Consider the following 26,981-nt stretch of genomic DNA (forward strand, 5'->3'; position numbering starts at 1 on the left):
TTAATCTTAATGGTGGCTAAAATCCAATAGTAGAAAGAGATGAATGTACCAAAGTGAAAAAAAAATCTTTTTTAGTTTAATAGAAAGCACTAACTTCAAAAATCATCTTAGGAGATAACAAATAAGAGTTTCCAATTAATTTGGTCCATTTTGAACATGCTAAATAAAATACAGATCAGATCACAACACTTATTTATGAGGCATCATTACACAGAGGTGTGGAAAATTCATTTTATTTTTCATAAATATTTTATTGCTGTTTCCTTAAAATACGTTCAAATGTTTACATGTTACTCTTTATTCAACATGTAAATACTGATTAAAGCATAATATACTGATTGATAAAAGGTAAAAATAATATTGCCATTCACACTTAAATAAAATTGCTTATTATTTTCTGAAAACATTTCTTTACATTTTTACTTAATAGACAATTTCATATTTTCTTCAAAATCATCAAATAGCCAATTGGAACATAAATGTCTTAATGGTACTGAAAACCACTTCTCAAATAAGACCCAACAAAGCACATTAATTTTTAATCTAGAACACAGATCAAGTCACTGAGTAAAGCTCTTTTTAATGAATACTTTTGGAAAGCTCACAGTAAGCTCTAGAACAGCTCTATTATCAATCTGTGAACAGAAGGACACATCAAGTAAGGAAAGATCTTTACAGGACTCCAGGAGTTTTCTCAAGGATGCAGGGCTTACCAATCTTGTTCCTGTTTTTTTTTAAAAAATAAGAAATAATAAAGATTAAAAAATATAATGACAATAACATTTACTTAAGACTAAAAAAGAATTTACTATCTCTTGAAATACATTAAAATACTGTCTTTTAATAGGTAAAATATTTTAAGACTTTAAAATCAAATAGTATGAAAAAATAGAAATTGAATCTTTACCAGGTCACTAGAACCTGAATTTTGTCTACACTCTCACTAACTTCATTCCCTTCCAATAAGCTCTTCCAGATTTTTCTATTTCTGTCACCACAATTCAAAAATGGTATTGACATGGTTTTTCCTTAAACCATGGATAAAACCAGGCAACAAGTCTTACAATGATTCACTTTCTACTTCTAAGCACTACAATTACTAAGCAAACTATCCTGTTGAGAATCTCTTGTTTCAGGCACTGTAGATACAAATATGTGTAAGATATGTGTCTGCCTTAAAGAATTTTTGACTAGAATTAAAATCAAATGACTACAATATAGTCTGATAAATTCTACATTAAGTGGTGACTAAAATAATGATATTACTAGAAAAAGGATGATGGATGACAAGTGCCAATTAGCCCATGTTAAACTTGAATTATGGAATATTTAGAAATTAAATTATATAAAACAATTGGTATAAAGCTTCTGAAGTACTACTAACTTATACCTTGTTCTCTGAGAAATCCACCTACTCCCTTCCCTGTGATATAAACTTCTGAAGCTGTCAATGTATTTCTAATCCTGCTTGTGAATGGTCCTGCATTGATTAATACAAATTAATACAGAATTTAGAACTGGTGTTCAGAACAGCTTTATCACATTATCTAAAAGCAGATAATTTCTGTTTGCTATTACTTAGTATGACTCAGAGTTAGGACCGGTATAACCATTAATCAATATGGAAAAATTGGAAGGCATTCCAGATACATAAAAAATAACATACTAAATCATACTATGTGTAAATATTTGCAAGGATAGCTAGAAAAACCACTAAAACCTCCAATGTTGATACATTTCTTGAGAAAAGGACATTAAAAAGTAGTGGGGATATTTGTCTATGTGGTCCCAGAGAAGCAGTGATAACACCTATGACAAGAAAGAACAAGTTGTAGAAATACCCATCAATGTCTTTATAAGTGTATCATGGGAAGGAGGGATAGAGGACTAAGGCCAAACTATATATGATTGGGAAACTAAGGAAAACTTCCTGTCCTAGTCTTCCAGTCTATTCTGAGGTTCAGTGATTAAGACAATAATAGCCTGCAAGCATGAGACCTTGAGTTTGATCCCTGGTGCTATTGTTGTATGCCAATGTGACTCTATCAGCTTTGCTATGTTTAGAAATTCTATTCTTTAGGATCTCTGGTGTTGCAGTTCAGGCTCCCTCACAGCATAGTGTCACACTGAAGAGGTGGGGACACTGGCAAACATCACAACTATATAAGTGTGCAAATGCAACAGCCATGACAACAACCCCTTGACCTGAATATCTGTAAGCACTGTGACTAAAGGAGTGTGAACTCAGAAATCACCACAGCTGGAAGTATAAAGCACAGAAACCTGATGTGTGGCACCCAGAAAACACCATAATCAAACATTCAAGCCTCACAAATGTGTGATTCCTGTTAATACCAAGAATATCAAATTAGGGGGCTGGAGTGGTGGTGCTAGAGGTAAGGCCAGGATGGACCGAAGTTTGATCCCCCAGTATCCCATATGGTCCCCCAAGCCAGGGGCGATTTCTGAAGGCATAGCCAGGAGTAACCCCTGAGCATCAATGGGTGTGGGCCAAAAACAAAACAAGAAAAAGAATATCAAACTAGAAGGGAAGAGTTATACTTTTATTTAAATTATTGTCATTTAAACAGTTATTTAAGTTATTCATAGTTAGATTTTAGACATATAATGTTTCAGGACAAATCTCACTACCAGTGTCAATATTCCACCACCAATCTTCTCACAGTCCATTCCATCCCATCATTCCCATGACCCAGCCAACCATTTTTTAATTTTTTTGGGAGGAGGGGAGTTTGGGTCACACCCAGCAGTGCTCAGGGATTACTCCTGGCTCTACTTTCAGAAATCGCTTCTGGCAGGCTCAGGGGACCATATGGGATACGGGATTTGAACCACCGTCCTGCATGCAAGGCAACACCTTACCTTCATGCTCTCTGGCCCCACCAGCCAACCTTTGTAACAGGCTCATTTTTAGCTTTGGTCATTAAAGTTTGGGTATCATGATTTCACTGTTGACTCTGGCTTGGATATTTAGTTATGTCCTCTTGTAACACCACCAATGTACCTAAGAACACCCGTCATTTCATATTTGTCTTTCTCCTCCTCCACTCAATTTCTTTCTTTTCCTCACTATACTCTGGGGCCTAGAGTGTTCCTGACAACCCCCACTTAAACCACTGTCTTTTTTCATGCAGTTATTATAAATACCACATATAAGTAATATGATCCTATATTTATGGGAAGGGGAAATTTTTTAACATAATTTAACACAGAAACAATTTCAATCATAGTATATACTCAGTGTATAAACAGGGGTCTCAAACTCAATTTACCTGGGGGCCGCAGGAGGCAAAGTCGGGGTGATCCTTGAGTGCAAAGTCAGTAGTTAGCTTTGAACATTGGGGGGTGTGACCCAAACAACTAAAACAAAACAAAACAAAACAAAAAAGATTCCTCTAGGGCAGGGCCACAAAATGTTGTATGGAGGGCCGCAAACGGCCTGCGGGCTGCGAGTTTGAGACCCCCTGGTGTATAATGAGTGAAAGAATAAAGGGATAGTGGACAATGTCCTAATACATTAAGACAATGTCCTAATCAACAACTGTTTCAAAGTCTCATTAGGTAGATAACTTAATCTAATCTCTTATTTAATCTTTTCTTTTCCTTTTTTTTTTTTTTTTTTTTTTTTTAGTTTTTGGGTCACATCCGGCGTTGCTCAGGGGTTACTCCTGGCTGTCTGCTCAGAAATAGCTCCTGGCAGGCACAGGGGACCATATTGGACACCAGGATTCGAACCAACCACCTTTGGTCCTGGATCAGCTGCTTGCAAGGCAAACGCCGCTGTGCTATCTCTCCAGCTCTCTCTTATTTAATCTTGACCATTTTAACTAAGAATTGTTTCCTGATTACTTGACCTAAAATACAGCTCAAAGAAATCACTCATGTCCCTAAAAATGACTCAATAATAACTCTTCTTTGTTTAATTTGTGCAGATTCCTCATCATGGCTTTCACAATTCTTCAGGAAGGAATACAAGATTTCTAGCTAAAAATGCTGGAATATACTCAGTGTGTAATGGTGAAACAATAAAGAGATAAGAGAAATAAATAAAGGGAAAATGAAGTCATGAAATTTTCCTATACATGGATGGACATGGAAACTATTATGCTAAGTGAAATAAGTCAGACAGAGAGAATAGATGCGGAATAGTCTCACTCATTTGTGGGATTTAAAATAAAATACATTATTGTAATAATACCCAGAGACAACATCGATAAAGGCTTGAAGGACCAGCCATGATTCACAAAGAGTGGTGAATGCAGATAGAGAAATAACTACACTAACAACTATCATGACAATGGTAGTGAGAGAAATAGAATGCCTGTCATGAATACAAGCAAGGGAAGTGGGAGGAGATGGGGGACATTGGTGATGGGAATGTTGCACTGGTTTTAAAAAAAAAAAAAAAAAAACTACTTTTTTCTCAAAAAAATAAAAGTGCTTGGATAAGACGATTTAAACAACACCTACAAATGTATTATAAGCCTCAATCATGGAAGAGATTCTTAACAGAACTACAAACATGTGCAGAAAAGCATCAGGTTTTCCTTATGCTAAATGTTTAATAAACAGGAAAACTGTAATTCCTTCATGGACCAACTTTTGAGCTCTAGAATATTTCTAGGGAACTTAAGATAAGTGATATGTGGGCTCCAGAATAGCTGTTGCACAGGCAACTGGAACAGTGATTCTGTCAGCACTCCTGACTAAAGTGAGAAGCAACAAAACCTCACAGTGCTTCTCGAAGATAAAGTTCAGGGAACAATGAAGACAGAATTGTGGAACTGGAAAAGTTTATGAGAAATGACTTTTAGGGCATAGTGATTCCCCAAAACTACAAATATGAGAGGTAAATATTTTACAATACTACTTGATAAAAAGCTTAACATTGGGGCTGATAAGTTTGACTATAAAATTGTTATTCTCACTCTTTTCCTTAAGTATTTAGTTGCTCTCTGTATCAACTGACCTGTCTTGCACACCCTACCAAATCAGTTTTTTTTTAATTGATCCACCATGAGATAGTTCCAGAGTTGTTAATGGTAGAGTTTTAGTCATACAATGTTCAAATCTGTCCCTTTGCCACTGTACACTTCGGTAACCAATGTCCCCAGTTTTCTTTCCAGTCTCCCCTCAGCCTGTCTCCATGAAAGACACTTTTCTTTCCCCTCCCTCTTTTATTTTCCCCTTTTCAGGGCAAAATTTTCACTGTATCCACTACATTTTGTTTCTGAAACATCTGAGATTAGGTTTTGTATCAAGAAAACAGACTTTAAAATAATTTCATGGGGCCAGAGAGATAGCACAGCGGTAGGGCTTTTGCCTTGCAAGCAGCTGACCCAGGACAGAACTGGTTTGATTCCCTGAGCTTGCCAGGAGTGACTTCTGAGTGCAGGGCCAAGAGTAACCCCTGAGTGCCACTGGGTGTGTGGCCTGAAACAAAAAAAAAATTTTTAATAAAAAAATAAGTTTATGGATAGTATCCTTACCTAATATGTCCAGTTGCCGTAACCTGGAACAATTACAAGCCAATTCTTCAATGTCTGTGTCACACACTGACCTGTTGGCTGTAAGAAAGAGTTTTTGCAAGTCTGGGAGCTGGCGTGCCAGTCTGGCAAAACACCCAGTGCTGCTCTGCAGGGTAGGGCACCAGCCGAGGTCAAGCTCCTCCAGAAGTGGACATCCAGAAGCCAGTTCTGCTATCCCATTCTCAGTAATGTTCTTACATCGCCACAGATCCAGAGTACGGAGCTTTTTACACTTGGCTCCTATCATGCTAGCTATCACATCATAATCTTCGATCTGGAAATCAAATAAGTCCAGTCTTTTACATTTGTTCAGAAATGCATATTACTTAAAACAAGGTAAAAGAATCATCTTTCTTTGTTTCCATGTATACAATCCACATGCCTGTTAGTACAAATCACTGCATTCATCTCATAGATCTGCTGCTATTTTATATATCAACAAGAATAACATATTTAAAAATTCATTGAACAAGGGCCGAGCAATAGCACAATGGTAGGGTGTTTGCCTTGCAGTACAGACCCGGGTTCAATTCCCAGCATCTCATATGGTCCCCCGAGCCTGCTAGGGGTGATTTCTGAGTGCAGAGCCAGGAGTATCCTCTGAGCGCTGCCTGATGTGGCCCAATACCCCACCCCAAATAATCCATTAAACAGAAATTGAAACAGGTGTCTGAGTTTAAACCCAAAGCAGTCTGAAATCCTCTACCTCTAATTAGGACTTGAGTATTATTCTTTACTACTCATTTTGATCTTTGAGTTGATACTTGTGGGCAAAACCTAGTTCCTTTATATACCAAACTAAAACATATATATATATTTATATGTATGTGTGTATATATGTATATATGCATATATATACTCCATGTACATATATAATAAACTTTATAAATCATCTCCCTCATAATGGCACACATTAGGCTAGGATATAAATATGATGACAATACTTTAAGGATATTAAGTTTTGGTTAAACAAGACATTTGGAGAATCATTATACAATAGGAAAATATTTGGTTACATATAACTATTGAAAGTTACTGGACTGTCCAATAATCTACCTCATGGACACACAATAAGCCTTGCTAGTCAAGAATGAAATTCTTTAATTTATAGGCCTATACAAATAATATTTTACAAGGCTCTTTTAAGAAGTTCTTTAGATTTTTTTTGTCATCATCAGGTAAAAAAAATGATCACCAAATAAAAAGAAAAAAGTATCAAATGTTTCCAATGCTTATTTGCTTTTGTTCATGTTTTTCCTATTTTCCACTACTATGTACTAGTACCACTTGAGATGAGAGGAACAGAGGCAACTGAAATACTAAAGTCTTGGTGCACATTTGGGGGGAAAGAAACACAAACAAATGAACAGAAAAAAATCTGAGAGTAATAAATAGATGGTGTGAAAGTAGAAAACCAAGTGAAGGTGAAAGTCTTCAGCATCAGGAGTTAAGGGAGGAGTGGTGGTTCCTGAGTGTTCTAGTAATGGATATTATGCATTCAAGAAGCAGAATTCAGAGAACAGCAGAAAAGAGGACAAACTGTGAGGGCTAAGATTTACGTAGGGGCCAGAGAATGGCTATGGGTGAGTTTGAATTTTTTTTTTTTTTGGTTTTTGGGCCACACCCAGCGGTGCTCAGGGATTACTCCTGGCTGTCTGCTCAGAAATAGCTCCTGGCAGGCACGGGGAACCATATGGGACACCGGGATTCGAACCAACCACCTTTGGTCCTGGATCGGCTGCTTGCAAGGCAAACACCGCTGTGCTATCTCTCTGGGCCCGAGTTTGAATTTTTAAGCAGGATAGAAGTCAAAAGAGTTTGAAACAAATATAATATTATTTAAACAAAATCTACAGTGGTTTCTAACTGGAGGATGGTCTGCAAAGGCTAAGAAAGTAGGAGAAGTAACCCAGTAGCACTTATAAGAAAGGAAGAGGAGGGGCTGGTGAGGTGGCGCTAGAGGTAAGGCATCTGCCTTGCAAGCGCTAGCCAAGGAAGGACTTCAGTTCGATACCCTGGCGTCCCATATGGTCCCCCCAAACCAGGGGCAATTTCTGAGCACTGAGCCAGGAGTAACCCCTGAGCATCAAATGGGTGCGGCCCAAAAAACAAAAAAAAAAGGAGCACCAAAAAAATAAAAGGAAGAGGAAACCCACAAGAAGACAGATTCTACCTTAGAGGAGAGATGACAAGAGGTTTCTATTAAGATGGCAGTCTAAAAATAAAAAAAAGTTTATAGATTTGTAGTTAGTTGAGTCATTCATTCTAAAGAGCTGATTGATACAGTGGAGAAAGACAGATAGTAGGTATTACCACTTATGTGTGATAAAAAATAAAAATGTAATATTTATATTCTTTAAACCAATGTTAAATAAAAATATATTTTTAAAAATAGAACTAAAATTTTTAAATAGTTTAAGTTTAAAACTAGCCTATTTATTTAGCATAGTATACTACATGGTATATATTACACACATATAATACATATATGTAATATAATATGGAAAAATAGATTCACGATGATGTAGACTGGAAAACACTGGTTTAAGCAAAGGTATTTTCTTTGCTCACAATTCCTTCGAAAATACCAAAAGGATAATGAAGTATGATCATACCCTAAGGATATGATCCAAAGGATGATCATATCTTAGTCTTTTTTATTTTTTTAACTATGTATTAGGAGAAATAGCCCATAGGTAAACTTGGGAAAATTTGGACTTAAAATATATCCAATTCCAACTGTAAAATATATAAAATTCTAACTCTAAAGTGTGCCTTTTCATACACTTGCTTTTCTAAAACTTGTTGCTCTAGTTTAAAGGGAGGTAAGTAACAGGCAAAGTAGGTATAATCCAAGTCAAGGAGTCTCTACCAAACTAAAAGGTATAGACTACCAATAAACAAAGATCCAATGTCAGTAGATGGTTAGTTTGCTATCATAAAACTGCTATTGGAAGTTCCTGGATTTACCAGAGAGGCACAAAAAATTCCATGAAATGACTAAATTTGAACCAGAAGTAAGGCAGGTAGATTTTAAAGATGATTCCAGAGACCTGTATGGGCCTGAATTCCTACTTGGGACTTAATCATGGACTAAAAATTATGGAGACATTACAATAAATGCCTATACAATAAAATCCTGGGACAGCTCTGATTTTATTGTTGAACTCTAAATGATGTTTACATTGGATCTATTTAAGGTCAGAAGAGGTACCTGGTAACTGCAAGCATAAAACACATGGAAATTTTTTCTGACATCTTGCAACTATCCTGTTTATTCAGTTTTCCTAGTAAATGGATGCAAAGTTTGTGTGTGTGTGTGTGTGTGTGTGTGTGTGTGTGTGTGTGTGTGTGTGTGTGTGTGTGTACTTTAAGAGTTGGTGGTAAAGAAAAGAGGAACAGATGACTCCAGTCAGTTAGGAGATTTAAGTCCTATAAATATGCATCTACCAAAGCACACATATACAAATGCACACATAAAAAAAAACTGAGTTAAATTTATCCTTGAGTTTTAGTATTATTCGTAAGTATATTATTTACACTTTACAAAGAATTTCATGAACTTTCAACAGTGTATAAAATCATAATTGCTATATCTGATTTGTTTTATTCTATTTTATCTGTGTATCATAAGTGGGGATGCTCAGGGTTTATTTATGGCTTTTTGCTAAAGGATCACTTTTGGCAGTGCTCTGGAAACCATGAAAGTGTCAGAGATTAAACAAAGTTCAGTCACATGCAAGTAAGTGCCTTAACCCTTTTACCATCTCCCTGGTCCTATAATGCTAAAATTTGAAGAAGTTTAAAGATTATTTAGTCTTTAGATTGGTCAGGATAAAAATTCATAGATAATCTCTAGGCTTTTGAATTTCACAGGCCAGTAAAACTTTGAAAAAATCTGAGTTCCAACATCAGGTGTCTATTTTTTAATATCACCCAGTAAAAAGACAGTAAAATGCAAGATGCAACGAACCTACTATGGTCAACATTTTCAGGAAGAAATTACAGAAGTTAGAAACTAAAATTAGCTTTGTAAAAACTTCCAGACAACAGGCATTTGGGTATGTTAAAAAAGCTTTCTGGTTTTGTTTTGTTTGGGGGCCATACCCAATGGCTTATTCCTGATCCACACAAAGAGATTTACTACTGGTGGGGCTTAGGAGACTACTAGGATGCCACCATTTGAACCCAGGATGATTGTATACAAAGCAAGCATCTTACCTGCTGTACCATATGTATGGCCGTTTTTATTTTTTACATCAGAGGTAATTAGCTTTGTCTGCCATAGCAACTGGTTTAAGTTCTACCCAAACTCTTTCCACAACACTATATTTTCTTGATCTATAAATAGCATTTTATTGAAATGTCAAAAAGTTTTAATTTGCAAAACAGCAAAATGTTTCTAAATGAGGTAGAGTGGTTAACCATAAATCTGAGCAGTTATGGGTGCTGTGTGGGGAGGGTTAAATAAAATTTACCCATGGGAAGACTAAGAGAAAAAGCAATTGAGAAAAAAGAATTTTCAAATACTTACCATTACACAACTACCCAAACTGAGGTGTTGAAGCTCTGAACAGAAGTTCAAAATGCTGAGCAGCGCTGTTTGCTGCCATGAGGGACCACATCAGAGGCAAATATGGAAAGTGAAAGAAAGTGAAACAAAGAGAAGAGGTCAATTAGACATTAAAGGCTGTCACTGCTTTTCCTGAAACAGAGCTCAAAACCTACTTTACAGACACCACAAATGCCACTTAATGAGTCCCCAGGTGCTCCCGCCATTGATTGGCTTGGACTCAAGGTAATCATTACTAGGCTCCATGTAAGCCTTCACTTTGTATACCCTTTGCATGCCCTAAAGATACCTACATTCCCTGTGATCTCTCAGTTCATTTCCCAAAAGCACGCAACCTGAAAGCCTGGTTAAGACTGAACAAGCCAAATGAAAGAACCCCTCTCTCCAATATAAAACAAACAAATAATAACCACAATCCTTAGAGGACTGGTGACACTGAAAAAACAGCAGCAGCTCCAACTTTCACTAATCAGTTGCAGCCTGATGGAACTGCCAATAAAGCTGCACCAAATAAGGCCTGAGCTGGTGACTTTAATGTCAGAGGATTCTTTCTGCTGACACGGATATCAACAACCATTGAGCACCTGTCACTAGCAACAAGCCATCTGAAACATATACAATGTGTACTTTCTGGTTATGCTTCTGCCATTTCAGCCCAACTATAACTGTGCAATGAATGAAAATGGTCTCACCACCAAAGAAACTTAAAGTATGCTTGACTACGGGGCCAGAGCAGTGACGAAAGCACTAGGGCATTTATTTGCCTTGCACGCGCTAACCTAGGACAGACCACAGTTCAATCTCCCAGGGTCCCATATGGTCCCCCAAGCCAGAAGCAATTTCTGAGAGCATAGCCAGGAGTAACCCCTGAGTGTCACTGGGTGTGGCCCAAAAAACAAAACAAAAACAAAAACAAAAAAAATATGTCTGACTAATAATTAACCATGTACCTAACATAGCTTTCCAATGTTATCTTTTCGTTTATGGCACAATTTTTTAAAAACCTTCAAATTTTACTTTCTTCTTGCAAATAAAAATATGACTCAAACTTACATGGCAAATATTTTTTTTCAAATATTTTTAAAAAAGTAAAGCATATCTAACAAAATTAACCTATTGTACAATCTCAATAGATTGATATACACCTAGAGTTCAGAAACTAAAACATCTGCTGGAAGGAGCAAGGGAGGTATCAGTGGCAATACAAATTCCAGATTCTCAATAAAAGTATTTTTGGTAAGTTTAACACAAAATTACAAATAGTTATAACAGGACTTTAAGCAATACTAAAAATATTTCATTGTTTAACATTTCTCTATATTTAAACAAAAATGTCTGCATTGATCTTATACCTAAATTTTAACACAGCTTATAATATTTATAACATAACTTTCATAATGTTAAATTAGAAGGAATAAATAGCAATTAGCTGATTTTTTGATACTCCAAAATACTTGGTTATTTAACTTTCTATCAGATGGGAAATGATGTAAGGCTTTGAATGTAAAAGATCCTTATAACAAAACCTTTTTGAAGACTGCTTTATTTAGTGAGGGTCCAGCGTATGTGTGCTTGGAGAACTATTACAGGGTTTAAGGCATTTGCCATTCATCCTATTGAACTGATCTAAGTCCTTGAAAAATGACGTATCAAAAATTACACATAAGCCCTTGAAAAAAAACTATCAAAATTTAAATTTTGATAAGATTACATTGATATCTAGATAATACAATGCTTAAAATGATCATTTTAAAAGTAATAAATCCTTCAGTTCATGAACATGTAATACTTTTTCCACTTCTATTGATCGCTTCTATTTCTTTAATAGTGACTTCTTCATTTACAAATATTGCATTCCTTGTGGTAGGCTGATTTCTAGATAAACAACTGGTAATGCTCAGGCTTTACTTCTGGCTCAGTACTCTGAAATTATTCCTGGCTGTGCTTGGGGCACCATATGGCATGGCTAGGAATGAACCTCAATTGGCAGTGCACAAGGCAAATGACCTACCCATTGTACTATTACTCTGGCCCTGTAAGTTTGTCATTTTAACAACAACCTTACTGAAATCACTATACAAAGGAATTTATTCTGGGTACTGATTAATGATTATTTATTCTATATAATTATCAAGACACACTGTAGGTAAATATTGGTTTCTAATAGAATATATGTTTATAAAGAAAGAATCCTTTTGCATTATACATAATGTTTACTTACTGACCCTGCTTCATAATTCAATGAATATCATGTAATAGAGAATTATTATTATCATGTTTTTAAAGGAATTTGTTATATAAAGAAAAAGTTAAATTTTTCATTGAGTGTATTTTAAGAGACGCTACCTATAAACTCCATAAACTCCTATCTTCCAGACTTCTAAAGTGCTAAGCAAAAGCAGTTAAAAATAAATTTCTTATACTCAAATATAACTTTTAGATAGCATAGATTGATAATTTAGTAGTTACATTTATGCATACTGCTAATTTTATAATATAGTGAGACCCTAAATAATCAAGGTACACAGTAGTAAGCTCATTGTTTTACATTAATACAGGTTATATTAATATAGTTTTAGGACAGTTATAACTGGTTTAGGACTTACTTGTGGTGTTAGTGATAGTGAGGGGGTTGTGATTATGGCAAGGGACCACACTCTGTGATAAAGGACAGGCACTGAGGATCAAACCTGGGGTTTGACACTTGCCAAGAAAGGAGCTTCTGCCACTGAGCCATAGCCACCTGATCTAGCTTATCACATTTTCGTTCAGCTAAAAATTATTGCTTATCTTATTGCTTATATTATATCTTATATTACTGCTTATTAAAGAATTAGACTACACTTAATATCCAAGGATAGGGCTCCTAAACAGTATTTTATGCTTATATTTGATTCCAAGAAAGAATATTAAAGGAAAGTGCAATATGTTTATATACTATAGTCACATACTAGATTAAATAAATAGTCTATGGATATCACCAGGTCACAAATCATTGTACTGTCATTGATCATGATACATCTTAAACACATTAGAGCAATATCTGTAATAAGATGGGATTTGAGAAAAATATGTTCACCAAATTCAAACGCCTAAATTCATTTAACAAATATACAACAACGTATTATAATATATAAGCACAATAAATACATACAATTTAATAAGGACCAAAGAGAGACAATGGCATTAAAGGAAGGAAAAGAGGAAGTCAAGAAACAACTGGTAGTGTGGGGGGTGTGGCAGAGTGGTAAAGGTGACTCAGGTTTATGGCAGTGTTAAGGAATGACAGAGCTAAGTGGTCAAATCACAGTCAACAATACTGAAATCCTAAGACCCAAACTAACAACTGGACTTAAAAGATGTCTGTTGGGAGATGGGTGTGAGATATGGGAGGAAACATGAGACCATTGGTGGAGGGAAGTTGACACTGGTGGTGGGATCAGTGCTGGAATAGTCTAAAAGTCAACTATGAATAACTTTATAAATCACAGTAAATTAATAAACTTTTAAAAATAGGGAAAAATAAATAAAATGATGCATATGTGCAAATTTTTCTTTTACAATTTTTATCCATATCCCAGTATTAGTAGATTCAGGAAAATAAGAGAAAAGGCTTTTTACACAAATAAAAGCTGAAAAATTTGAGATTACTTAAAGTATAATAAATTAATTATATGTAGGTACGATGATCATTCCAGAATATTTAAACGCAATTGCCTTATATATTATTTGTTATGAACTATCTACTACAATTTCTGTTTGATACAATGTGGTGGAGGTTATGTACTTGCACATAATTACAACTCTGAGATCAATACTTTAGTGAAAAATCAGACCTATGTGGAAATAAAAGGTTAAAAGGACTTAAAGTTGAACAAGCTGAGCATATGTCATGAGTGCAGAGGTCCAGGTTTGATCACCAACACTGCATGGTCCCTAAGCACTGCCAGGACTGAATCCTGAGTCACATGTGTTCCAAATTTAAAAGAAAATGATTATCATCAATAATATAAATTAATAAGGCTCCTTGAGGGAAAAAGCAAAGTTCTCTAAACTAACCTATAGATGAAATTTGGTTCCATGAGTTTTAAAATAAGGTTAAAATAATTTAAAATTCCAAAAATGCATGTCTGAGGGAATAAAATCTAAGACTAAGTCACACACATTTTCTTTGTCCTCTGGTCTCATTTCAGGATCTATGTATTATTATAGTAAATTTTCTTCAATACAATTGAGAACATCCTTGCTGGCAAATGACTAAATCGGTCAATTAATTAATAATAAATGTCAGAGATCTGGAGCCAAAAAGCCATGGCAGCTTTCACACTAGGTGGTCTTGACAGCAACCTTATAGAATACATAAAGAAAATGTTCTACCAGAGAAGTTCATATGGCTTCAATTGTCAAGGAAGTACATGAAGAGTTTGAAGCAAATGATGGTTGGCATTGTAAACCTAAATGTGTCCAGCTAAGAGAGTATAAAGGTCCAAAGGCTTTATCGTTTTCTGAAGCACTCTTTCCCTTCCTATTAAGATGAAGGCATCAACCTGTTTTGTGTTGGTGCCTTTACACCAGGGGTCTCAAACTCGCGGCCCGTGGGCCATTTGCGGCCCTCCGTACAACATTTTGTGGCCCGTGGCCGGCCTTCAAATATCGCAGTATTCGCGATTATTCGCTTACCAAAAAATCACAATAAAAATCGCATTAGTAAGAAAAAAATCGCATTAAACATTCGCATACCCCGAGCAGTTCCATTCGGGGTATGCAAATGTTCAATGCGATTTTTTGGACTTTTTTTCTTACTAATGTGATTTTTTATTGCGAATATTCGGTAAGCGAAATCACTTATGCGGCCCTGCCTCACCCCGACTTTGCCTCCTGCGGCCCCCAGGTAAATTGAGTTTGAGACCCCTGCTTTACACATTTAACTCACGTAACTATTTGTAACTATTTAGTGAAACTTGCTAACAAGCAAGTGTGGCTGATAAGTCTATTGGATAGGAGAGATGAGCCTCCCTCTGCACTACACAGACAAGTCAGGTTTCTTGATCCCAATGAAATCAGCCACTAATGTTAAATGCTCCCAACCTCACCAAAGCCCTCACATTCTCTTGGAATTCCCTTCAAGTCAAATCAATATAGAGAAAAATATAAATATATTCTTGCCTGAGGACATGTATCAAAATCTTAAAGTCTGTTAGTTTTTGTATGTGATAGTAAGTTAAATGTAAGTTATTACAATTCTTGATTACAATTCTCAATTCTATATTTTTGTTGTTTTGGTTTTGGGTCACAACCGGCGGTGCTGAGGGGTTAGTTACTCCTAGCTCTGCACTCAGTAATTGCTCCTGGCAGACTTGGGGGACCATATGGGATGCAGGGATTCAAACCATCTTCTATCCTGGATTGGTTGCATGCCAGGCAAACCCTACCCCTATGCTATCTCTACAGCCCCTCTTGTTTCTATTTAAAAACAAATAATTTATCAATATTCTTTTGTTCTTTCTACCACAATCTAGATAAATCAGTCCATTTGAAAATAGCTAACAATTTAGGTGACAGAAGCATATCAGTTGCTGATCTCCTCTTAATTGGTAGCACTGACTCCGTTAAGAGACCATCCCTTTCATTTCTCATACAGTTTGATGCTACAGATCAAAGAGATTTGCACTGTCACTATCAAAACAACTGCCATTCCTAATCCCACTTAAAAATATAATGTGTTCTTGAGATTGACAGTAAGGAGATATCCATAACTATGTGTAAAAAAAAGCAAATTTATGGCACTAAATCCAATCAGGCATAAAAAAGAATAATTTTATATGTGTAGCAAAGACCAGGTGCCCTCATCAGCACAGGGCAATGTGCATTTCTGCTTATAAGCTGCTCAATAGATTAGCACAGAAAAAAGAGAAAACAAGGAGAGATTGCTGATATCTAACAGAAACAAAGATGAACTGCCTTTATTGTTTTCTTGTTCAAAAAGATAAAGGTAGTGGGGTCCTTGAAACGGTCGCCCCGACTAGTAGACCAAGTAAATAGTTGCTGAACCACACTTAGAGATTACTGTCAAATACTAGTTCCTTCAATACCTATAATCAATTTTTTCATTTTTTCAAATTCTTCCAATTTATGCTCTATCATTCTTGAAGTGAGGCAATCAAAACTGGATGCAGGTGTTCCATTTATAACTCCAACTTTTAAAAAACACTCTTGGTTTTCTTGCCTGCTGCTAAGCAACAGAATGACATTCTTACTGAGCTACCTATCATGACCCATTCTCACCTCCCACTCCAGAGGACTTTTTGCCAAACAAAGAAAAGGTAAATGGGTTCAAACTTCTAATGAAAATCCAGATTCTTTTTAACAAATGTGCATCACTTCTTATAAACACTGAAAGCTATTCTTATGACATGATTTACAAGTAGTATTAGCTTGCTAGGGTGCTACGACAAAGTTCCTTAGATTGGGTATTTGAAAAACACATTTTTAAAAACAATTCTAGAAACTTGATGTGCAAATGTATGGTGATAACAAGATTGGCATTTTTATTTTTTTATGTTTGAGGCCTACACCCAGAGGTGTTCAGGTTATTCCTGGAAGGCTCAGGGACCATATTGAATGCCAGGGATCAAACCTGGATCAGCTACATGCAAGGCAAACACCCTACCAGCTGTGCAATTGCTCTGCCCTGAAGGTTTCTTTTAAGGCCTCTCTTTGTTTAAAGTTGATCATCTTTCAGTGTCTTCATGTGATCTTTTATCTCTTCTTGTAAGGATGTCATTCATCTTGAATTATGGCCAACTATAATAAACTTATAATAACCTTAATTACCCTTTTACAGCCCCAAAGACAGTCACTTCTAAGGTAAAAGCTTAGGACTTCAACGTAAGAATTTTTGAGGACAGAATTTAGCAGGTTGCAAATACAATGTCTCTTCTACTTCAGGACATAGGAGGAAAATGCTATATTTATAGAAGGAATATCTACTTCAACGTAAGTCTGAATTATTTCATAATTAAAGATTTCAAGTACTTAAATATAAATGTTTCAGAATTACAATACTGCTACATCAGACCTATCACCAGCTATTAGTTTCCCTTCACCAGTGTCACTAGTTAACTTTCAGGAGACACACTTAGAAAATACAGAAAATACAGATCTGGGGGCTAGAACGATAGTACATCGGGTAGGGCATATGAGGACCTTATTAAGCCTGATTAAACACAGCCAGCCCTGGTATCTCATCTGGTCCTCTGCATACTGCCAGAAGTAATTCCTAACTGTATAGCCAGAAGTAACCCAAGCACTGCAGGGTGTGCCTTGCCACCCCCCCCCAAGAAAGAAAACTCAGTTCTATATGTTATTGCTGACTATCGTTTATTTTCTTGCTATGTCATTTGGTATTCACCCTTTTCCCTTCATATTACTATGTTCAGAACAACAGTCCCATTTCATCAAGTTTCAGTGAATTCTTATGACTCTCAGACATTTAAATTGTATTAATACATAACTTCAGTTCTGTGGTCAGAATTTAAGGGCTTGTTTTCGTTCAATATCTTCTATTCCCTTGACTTGCTTCTTTATATGCTATATGTGAGTGACATTATCCAGATCATCTTCCTCTGACTTATTTCACTTAGCTGATACCCTTTGTTTCCATTTATGTTGTGAGAAAAGGCATTATTTCACTTTTTTCCTCTAGTTAAGTTGTATTCCATTCCATTCACCATAATGTCTTTATCCATTCTCAGTTATTGGACACTTGGGTTATTTACAGATCCTGGAGATTATAAATTACACTGCATGGTATCAAGAATTTTAGTTCCTAAGCCTGATCCACAATAAATAATACTTTGTTTCTTTCTCCTCTAAAGTAAATATCCTCTTGTATACTATCTTTCTACCTCTTAACTCATTCACTGCCAGTATTTCAGTTCATCTCAGCCCCCTGCTTTTTTTCTTTACCTGGGAATATAAAAGCAACAGAAATTTAAAAAATAAAAACAGAAAATAATTTCCTTATACATCAAAACATTAGAAATGATTGAATCAACTCTAGAAATTTTAGACTAGTCAGGTGGCATCATAAGTTTATTTAAAAATCAAAGGTCACAATATTATGAGCAAGTATAGACAACTAAATATTAGTTGACTATTATATTAGCAAAGATATAAACTATAAATTCTTACCTCTATTTTTGTTCGATAGAGAACAAGTCGTTTAAGGCCACATAACATGGCAATGTGGTTGAAAGCTTGAGGTGGTAGTTTATCACAGGATGACAGATTTAAGTCCTGTAGATTTGGACACACCTCAGAAATAATCTCCAAGCAAGTTTCATTAAGAAAGTGGCTGCACGATAATTCAAGTCGTACTAACTCAGATCCACAGACCTTCAAAAATCTGTAAAAACAAAGTTTTGCATTGATTTTGCAAACCACAAAACTTTTTGCGAGGATTTTGGAATTAAGCAACTATAAGATCCCATTTAAAAGAAAAAAGCTTCATCATATAAAACTTGTTTCACATAAATTTTCATTCACTTATACATAGAGAAGTCTAGTTAAAAATCAATCAAAAGACAAAATGGATTTGTAGTACATAAATGTCAGCTATGTAGAAAACTAGGACAAAAGGGTTTATTTCTTCTCCCTACTTAAACTCTTCCTCCAAGGTGGCTGAGTTAAAATATACAATGTAGGACTGTAGTGATAGTTGAGGGATTGATTAAGGTGCTTGCCTTACTCATGGCAGACCCAGCAAATCAATCATTTCTTGAGACCAGAGCTAAGAGCAAGCCCTGAGCACCTCTGGATGTGGTCCAAATAAATTAACAGCAACAACAAACAGAACAAAACTCTAACTCCTAAAATAGTACCCAATTCATACTAGCCAAAATATTTTGAACATGGCACATAAAATGACAGCTTTAATTAAATGACCTCAAAATAAATCTGATCAGCTTCAAGTCAGAAATTTTCTGGATTATTTTGACACTTCTATTTTAACTGTTACTATTTAGATGTCAAATGGATATTGTAATTATTATGTTTACATTAAAAACTCTCAATTGGAGCTCCATAAAGTACAAGAAACTAATTCCAGGTGAACACAAACTTTCTTATAGAATAGAATATTTAGCTTCATTATATTATATAACCATTCACTCAAACCCAACAGTCCTATCTATAATCAACTAAAAACACCCTTCAGGTAAATTTAAGTCTCTCTTTAAGTAAATGGACAAGCATATTTTTCAGGTCTCTTCAATGTTTTCTTTTCTATCTCAGAATCACACCAATAATATACAAATAAGTTTATGGTATACCTTTTTCCTAAATAATTTAATAAAGGGACAGAGTGATGGTCCTGTGGCTAGAGTGCCTGCCTTGCATACAGTTGACACAGATTTGATCCCTGAAACCCATAGGCCTCCCACAGGCCTGCCTGAGCACAGACTCAGGAGTCAGCTTTGAGTGTGGCATCAAAACAAAACAAACCAAACTTATGAACTTATACGTTCATAAACTGATAAATTAGTGAACTTTTAAGTGCATATAAACATAGAATTTGCTATATCACTGATGTAAATAAACACAAAACTTCTATGTCCAAGACAGATTTTAATCTTATTCCACTATTTCCTAATATTTGAACTTGGAAAAGACATTTATCTATGTCTCAGCATTGTCTCAGAACTTAGCACATACTCTCATGGTTTATAACACCAAATAATATGAAAACAGTAAGCAAAGGTTGAAGCAACCCCAACCCCATAAACATTACATTAAATATGAGCCAATTTACTTTCAAATAAAAGTTCAATTACTATAAATGTTTTTTAAATATTTCAACTAAATCAGAAACCAATCTGCTTATAGAGTTGAATATACATTTAGTTTTTATTCATTGCACTGTGCATTGCCCTCTCCCTAAATCTATTTTTTCCTTTTAAATACAAATCTTTCTTGACATTTCTTTTCAGTCATATTATTTGACTTTATCTTGCTCATGCCCTTTCCTCAAAATTCTACTGTATTCGCTACATTACTTCTTCTACTGAATTTCTTCTAATCTGTCTCTACTATTACCTTTGCTACTACTACATGCAAATATTTTTTTGAATTATTGTGTCTGCACTCTTGAGAGTCAAATGTTCAGATTCCAGTAAGTGCAATTGCTGGGTCATATAGAAGCTCTCTTCTTAATTTTCTGGGAAATCTCCCTACTCTTTTCCATAAATGCTAAATAGGAAAATAGGAAGACATTCCCAAAAACAGTAAGTGAGGGTTCCTTTCATCACATTTCCACAAGCATTGGTTGTTTTAATCTTTTTATGAGTATATCAGTCTTATTGCTGTATCTCATGTCCTTTAGGTTTGAGATTCTCTGATAAGTGATGAATACTCTTTCACATAGGTTAATAGAACTAACTTCTTTCCATTGTGTAAATTTTACTTTCATGAAAATTAATATATATTTATAAATTTGAACTGTAATCTATTCATTCAATGTATGAACTATTATAAAGTATTTTTCAGTACTAAGGGCATTATGAGAAACCTAAATTCAGAAAAACAATTCTAAACTAGGTCTACTGCTCTGAAAGAAAACAAAATCTCCAGAGGAAGAGACAAATGCTTATCCTTATGAAGTGAATTAATTTGCTTAGAATAATTCAGGTACATAAGGAATAATTTATTAAATGGAAACTTCTACCCTAAAATAATAAATATCACATGAATGAATGATTTAATCTGAGTTTATAAATCACAAAATAAAAGGTACTGATCCTTACAACCTGCATGATTTAAAAAAAGGAGAGATAAACATACATGTAGTCTTGTTCCTAACCATTTTTTACCTGACCTTGCTGAATTTTATAAAAAGTATATGTAAGATGATTTTAATAGTAAAAACTTGGAAATTATTTAATATCTATGATTGCCAACAAAGCCAATAGAAAAGAAAAATTTCTATTTTGCTATGTATGTCAATATCTAACAATGGAAAAAAAGAAAACAGATCTTAAAATTGTCTCTAATGTTCAGAAACTGAAAGTAGATGACAATATAAAATATAGGTGTACAGTTAAAATTTATATAAACAGGCAATAAGGTCTTTATAACATAAACTACAGCTCTGTGATAAAACAGCTAACAAAATTCTTGTTTAAAAAGAATCTTGGGACCAGCGAGGTGGCGCTAGAGGTAAGGTACCTGCCTTGCAAGCACTAGCCAAGGAAGGATTGATTGCAGTTCAATCCCCTGGCGTCCCATATGGTCCCCCCAAGCCAGGGGCAATTTCTGAGCGCTTAGCCAGGAGTAACCCCTGATCATCAAATGGGTGTGGCTGAAAAAAAAAAGAACTTAAAAAAATAACCTCAGAATGTTTTCTGAAGCAAATAAGTAGAGGCGAGGATAAAAGAGGCAAGGATAAAAGATTTTACATAAATGAGGTGGATATCAAGTTTATTGGTTCAGATATTTGGAAAACAAAATGGTAGTAGAAATAGAAACCTAAGACTTCTATAACATCAAACTAAGATAATGCCTGAAAGTACAATAGGTGGGCCCGGAGAGATAGCACAGCGGTGATTGCCTTGCAAGCAGATGATCCAGGACCAAAGGTGGTTAGTTCGAATCCTGGTGTTCCATATGATCCCCGGTGCCTGCCAGGAGTTATTTCTGAGCAGACATCCAGGAGTAACCCCTGAGCAATGCCGGATGTGGCCCAGAAACAAAAACAAAAAAAAAGTACAATAGGCAAAAAGGCAAAGAAATCCAAGTTTGTAGGAAACTATTTATAAAAGTGGAATCATAATATATGTAATTTTAATGAGTAATGATATGCATGAGTAGTACTTGAAGTTGTAAATCATAAAACTGTAGATAGAATAGGATTTTAATAACTGAATAAGTTTTAGGTATATGTTATTTGAGGTTAATCTATTTTCCTGTTATTCTGCATAAAATAAGTCCTAAAAGGTTTTTTGAAATCCCAGTTTTAACATATGAGGAAAGGGTTTTGAGGCAATGAAAGATGCTACCTCAAATTTCCCCCCAAAGATTTGTTCAGAAAATAGCTCATCATCACTAGTATCTATTTTCTAAAATGTGTTTTTTTCCTTTAAAGTATTATAAATAAGTCTTCCTCACAGTAATGAGCATAAATAGACCAAACTTATTCATAGATTACTCATTAATAATCAAGCCATGAATATTTATTGTTTATTCTGGGAAGGCTGCCTACCAGCCATGATGACTCTCAATTCAGCAGTCAAGTAAAGTAAGTTAAGGGGGCCAATAGCAATCAGCATGCAAAACTCCAGTATCTCCCATCCCAAAAGATTTTTTTCTTCAGTTATTTAAACTTTTCTTAATGAGAAAAATTACTGTCTAAAGAAATGCTATCAAGATTTATGGTTTCACAGGATGAAATAAAAAATAAGAAGAACTTGCATTTATGTATATGCTTTTGTGATTATTCAAACAGCCCCACAGCAACTAACCTGGCTGAACTGAAAATAGAAGAGAAACTCCTGGTCTTAGAAAACAGATTGGAGCTTTTAACCTTGCAAAAAAATCTTTATCTAGTTTAAGTCTAAAATTTTAAGTTTCTAAATTTTCATTCCATGGCCTGTTTCTTCTCATGCATTGGAATGAGCTACAAAAGTCTTTTTAAAAACTGTCCAGAGAGATAGTAACAGGTTCAATCCCCTGTCACACATATGATATCCTGAGCCTTCAGGAGTAATAGCTGAGTATAGTCAGAAGTAAACCGAGGGCATTTTGTGTGTTCACAAAATAAAAGAAAAATGAAACAAATAAATGATTATTATTTTTACATTTTACTCATTATGGCATGCTCCTATGTAGTACTTTGGCCTTCAACCAATTCTTAATGTCTATATACATTAGTTGCTACTGTCGTTTTAATGTTAAAACAGACATTTTCTTTCTTTCTTTTCTTTTTTCTTTTTTTGGTTCTGAGCCATGTTTAGTGGCTGTCAAGGGTTACTACTGGCTCTGCACTCAGACATTACTGCTGGCATACAGGGGATCAAATCTGGGTCAGCCATGTGCAAGACAAATGTCCTACCTGCTGTGCAATCGCTCAGGCCCCATTAAACAGTCATTTATGTTTATATTCTTCCCTCCCTTGTCAGGTTGTCTAGACAGTGAGACCATCAGGATCACCCTGCACAAGCAGGTGGTACCAGGTTCTGATACTACCGCTTTGTGCTTGCCAGGTATTTACATTAACCACTAAGCCACCTTCTGGAAGGCAGCTATGCTCACCACTATATCACCAATGCTGCTGTTAACTCACCTTCTGAGTCCAGTGGTTCTTTCTTTTCTGTAGCCTGAAACAAGAACTCTGTTCATCCCTATCTTTTGAACCAGTAAAGACGGTGCCAACCCCTGGCTGTGCTATGTTTAGTAACTGCGATCCCTCTTACCCTTAATCCCTTGGAAGCTTTCCTGCCTGCATCACATTTTCTCTAGATTGGCTTGGATTTGAAGTTGTCAACATGTGAAGAAGATTAGCTCAACTAGACAGAGGAATTGCCATTAAAATGATCAGGCCCTGGAGCAGTAAAGGGTCCTCTCTATCCTTGAGAGGACAGAGCAGTAGAAGGCACCCTTCTGGGACGGTGACGCAGAAGTTATCACCGATTACCTATTCCTTGAGTGTTTAGGCATCTGTGAGAAGTTGCACTACCAGATAAGTTACTCCTTCAGATAAACTCCCTAGAGCTGGACAAGTGGTGCCAAGAGAGGAGGCCTAGGATTTCCTTTAGGTTCAGTAATAGCACAAAAATACAACTTTGAGTTACTTCTTTTACTGTCCTGTTCAGCCTATATTCTCTCTGGTAAAGTTTTGGCTCCCACTACTCTAATTGGATTGTGACAACATGACAGACTAGTGACAGTTTTGAGTTTCTTGATAACCAGTCTACTACAATCAATAATCCACTTTCATATGGATTATCCAAGGGGGTATTATCCAGGGCTGGGAGACATTCTGGTCTCCAGGACTTTTTTTGATGCTAAGAGCAGGGCCCAGGCTTTGGCCAGTCGTTGCAGAAGTGGGCATTCCTACATGATTTCCAATTTCCTTAGGCCAGTTTACCTCTAGGGTCTCCCTGAGGTAAGCAGGGAGCATCCATAACTAGACCTGCTCCTGTCATTTAACTTTATCCCCTTTTAACTCTGATTCCTATTTCTTATTATATATAATAATATATATCATACATGTTATTATATGATATATTATTATATAATTATTATATTTTATATATTATAATACATATAAATATATAATAATTATATTATTATAACTCTATTTCTATTGGGGTTCCATAAATGATCTTTGAGATTTCCTGTCTGTATGAGGAGTAATTCTACTATAGAGAGAAAAAACTCATCTGAATTTATGCAAACTAATGAAGTTCCATGAAGCATCAAAAATATATGGAAGGTGCAAGAAGAAAGAAAAAGCAAATGTTTCTCAATTTACAGACGCACAGAACAATTATACATATCATTTTAAGTTCCATTTGGAAAACCTTGATTTCCTGTAATTTCTAAATTTCAATTTCTAAGAGCACTGTAACATGAGACTAGAGAGAGCATCTAAGCTCCTTTTCAATAGGCTTCACCAAAAAGTATTAGAACAACTCTGCAGATATAAATTAAATATACACTTATTACAATCCAGTTTAAACATACTATTTCCTTCTTTAGAACACAACCCTCAAATCTTTTACATGTTCCTTTATTCATTATTCATTTATTAGGAATGAATTCCTAAATCCATTCTGTCCTGTAATTTTCCTTCATTTCAATTTACAACCAACTGGTTTCACTTTAACCAAATTTCCTTCTTTTTCCAATAACCATTATCTCCACCCATTATCTTTCTTACTTAAAATACACACCTATACTCCTTTCTCTAATTCCTTCTCTTCTCACCATTTTCCATCTCGGTGGTTCCACTGCCCCAACCGCAACCAACAACTTCACTAACCCAGTTCAGAGCCACAGCATGGCTTCTCTTGGCCCTGGGCTCCAGTTATATTCATACCTCTTCCTGCATCCACCTCCCTCTGGGACACACCAACTTATCAAGTCAGCAGCCTTCTTTCAGGAGGGAAACTTGAAATTGCCCTTCAGAATTTGGAAACAAGTTGCTAGACATTCTTTAAAGATTTTTTTTTCTAATAGTCTATTATCAACAGATTAAGACCTTAACAGACAATAGATCCTTCTACAAGTTTAAGCATATATGATGACATCATTTCTTCTAAGGCAGTGGGAGACTTTGATGACTATCCTCCCATGTTTGACCTGGAGTACAATAAGTTGTCCTTTTTTTAGAAAAGTAAAATAGTCAACAGCCTCCAAATAAAGCAAGGCACTAGAAAACAACAGAAATTTACTTTCACATAGATGCCTCCAGTAACCACCCTTTGGAAATTATGGCTGCTTCCAGTGTTCCTGAGAAGAGAGAGCCCGAAACCAGAAGGGATCCCCAATACCAGAAACCAGAAGATATCTCTAATAATAGAAATCAGGCCAGAAGAAATTTCCAGTATTTGGTAACTAGAACAGATCTCGAAAAACAGAAACCAAACCAAAATAAATCTCCAGTATCTGGCTAAAAACTTATAACTGGAAAAGATCTCCAAAAACAGAAAACAAAAGAGACATCAAATAGTTGGCCCTAAACAGACATTAATTTTCTTAACCAGAAGTGGTGGCTAGCCAGTCTCAGCAACAGATGTTCATTGGTGCACACCAGAAGGGAGTGAAAAGGAAATTACAGAGGAAGGAGATGCAGAGATAGAGGAATGTATATATGGATGGGCAACAATATTGGAGCTCACTTAGGTTGTTAAACATTCACTCATTCACTTACCCGTACACTCCTCATGCAAACCAGTACAAAGACAGAGCTGGCAGGGTGCACAGCCACAGCGAAGTGGCCTAGCAATCTTGGTGGCACCTTCATAAGTTAGGTGGCCAGTTCACTGTGCAGAACAGAGGATAAAGAGTGAAGAGCACAGAAATAGGTTTATTAAGATTCAGCGCTGAGGGGCTGCAAGTCAGAAACATGAAGAACAATCTTGGTGGAACCTCCATGTTAGGTGACTGATTGTCAAAGAGTGTATAAGGATAGATTTAATAAGACTCAGCACCAAGAGTCCACAAGTCAGAGAGACTTGGAGTCAGCAATAAATTCTTGCGGGGAGGGGGAAGAGGAGTGGACAAGGAGTCTCAAGTTGTGCTCAGGCAATTCCTGGCCACCAGATCAGTGATTCAAAACTAGGGCCCAAGTTCCTGCAAGACCACCCAGGCAGTGCTATAGGGCTACCTGGAAAACAATCCTGGGGAATCATGTAGTGCCAGGCATTGAAATGATTTAGCATGTAAAGTATGCATCTTAACCCCTACATTATCTCTCTGGCCCTAAACCATAAATCCTTAGTAGTTGGGAACTTTAAAAGCCCGCCAAGTGGGAAATAATGCTCACTGACACAAATTGTGCTATTTATTCTCAGTTATACTAGGAGGAAAAATTACAAATAAAGAAGATAGGAAACAAGGGGAAGTTGATTAAGTTGTGTCCACTGAATAGTAATCAAGTAATTTTAAAAATGTGGATTACATACAAATTCACTAAAATCATGTTGCTTGAAAAAAACTACTTTAGATTTCTACTACAGATATTCTCTCTTAACAATTAATACAATTTATGAGCTGAAGTGATATTACAGCCTATATGCTGCTTGCCTGCATGCATGACCTGGGTTTAATCCCTGACAAACCCTGATTCCACAAGGAGTGAT

At 35.8% G+C, this 26,981-nt stretch overlaps 1 protein-coding gene across 1 annotated transcript in view; it reads right to left on the bottom strand.

The window, feature by feature from the left end:
* Window positions 1-431: 431 nt before the first annotated feature.
* The window catches only part of FBXL4 (F-box and leucine rich repeat protein 4), a 70,580-nt gene continuing 44,030 nt past the window's right edge, over window positions 432-26,981 (bottom strand). Inside the window, exons 6-9 of the mRNA XM_049771333.1 lie at window positions 18,316-18,529; window positions 10,084-10,155; window positions 5,511-5,823; window positions 432-724 (exon numbers count right to left, since the gene is read on the bottom strand). Coding sequence (XP_049627290.1) covers window positions 561-724; window positions 5,511-5,823; window positions 10,084-10,155; window positions 18,316-18,529 — 763 coding nt within the window. The 3' untranslated portion in view covers window positions 432-560. The remainder of the gene's footprint in view (window positions 725-5,510; window positions 5,824-10,083; window positions 10,156-18,315; window positions 18,530-26,981) is intronic.

This window comes from Suncus etruscus, chromosome 4, assembly GCF_024139225.1.
Source record: "Suncus etruscus isolate mSunEtr1 chromosome 4, mSunEtr1.pri.cur, whole genome shotgun sequence".
In the NCBI taxonomy this organism is placed as follows: Eukaryota; Metazoa; Chordata; class Mammalia; order Eulipotyphla; family Soricidae; genus Suncus; species Suncus etruscus.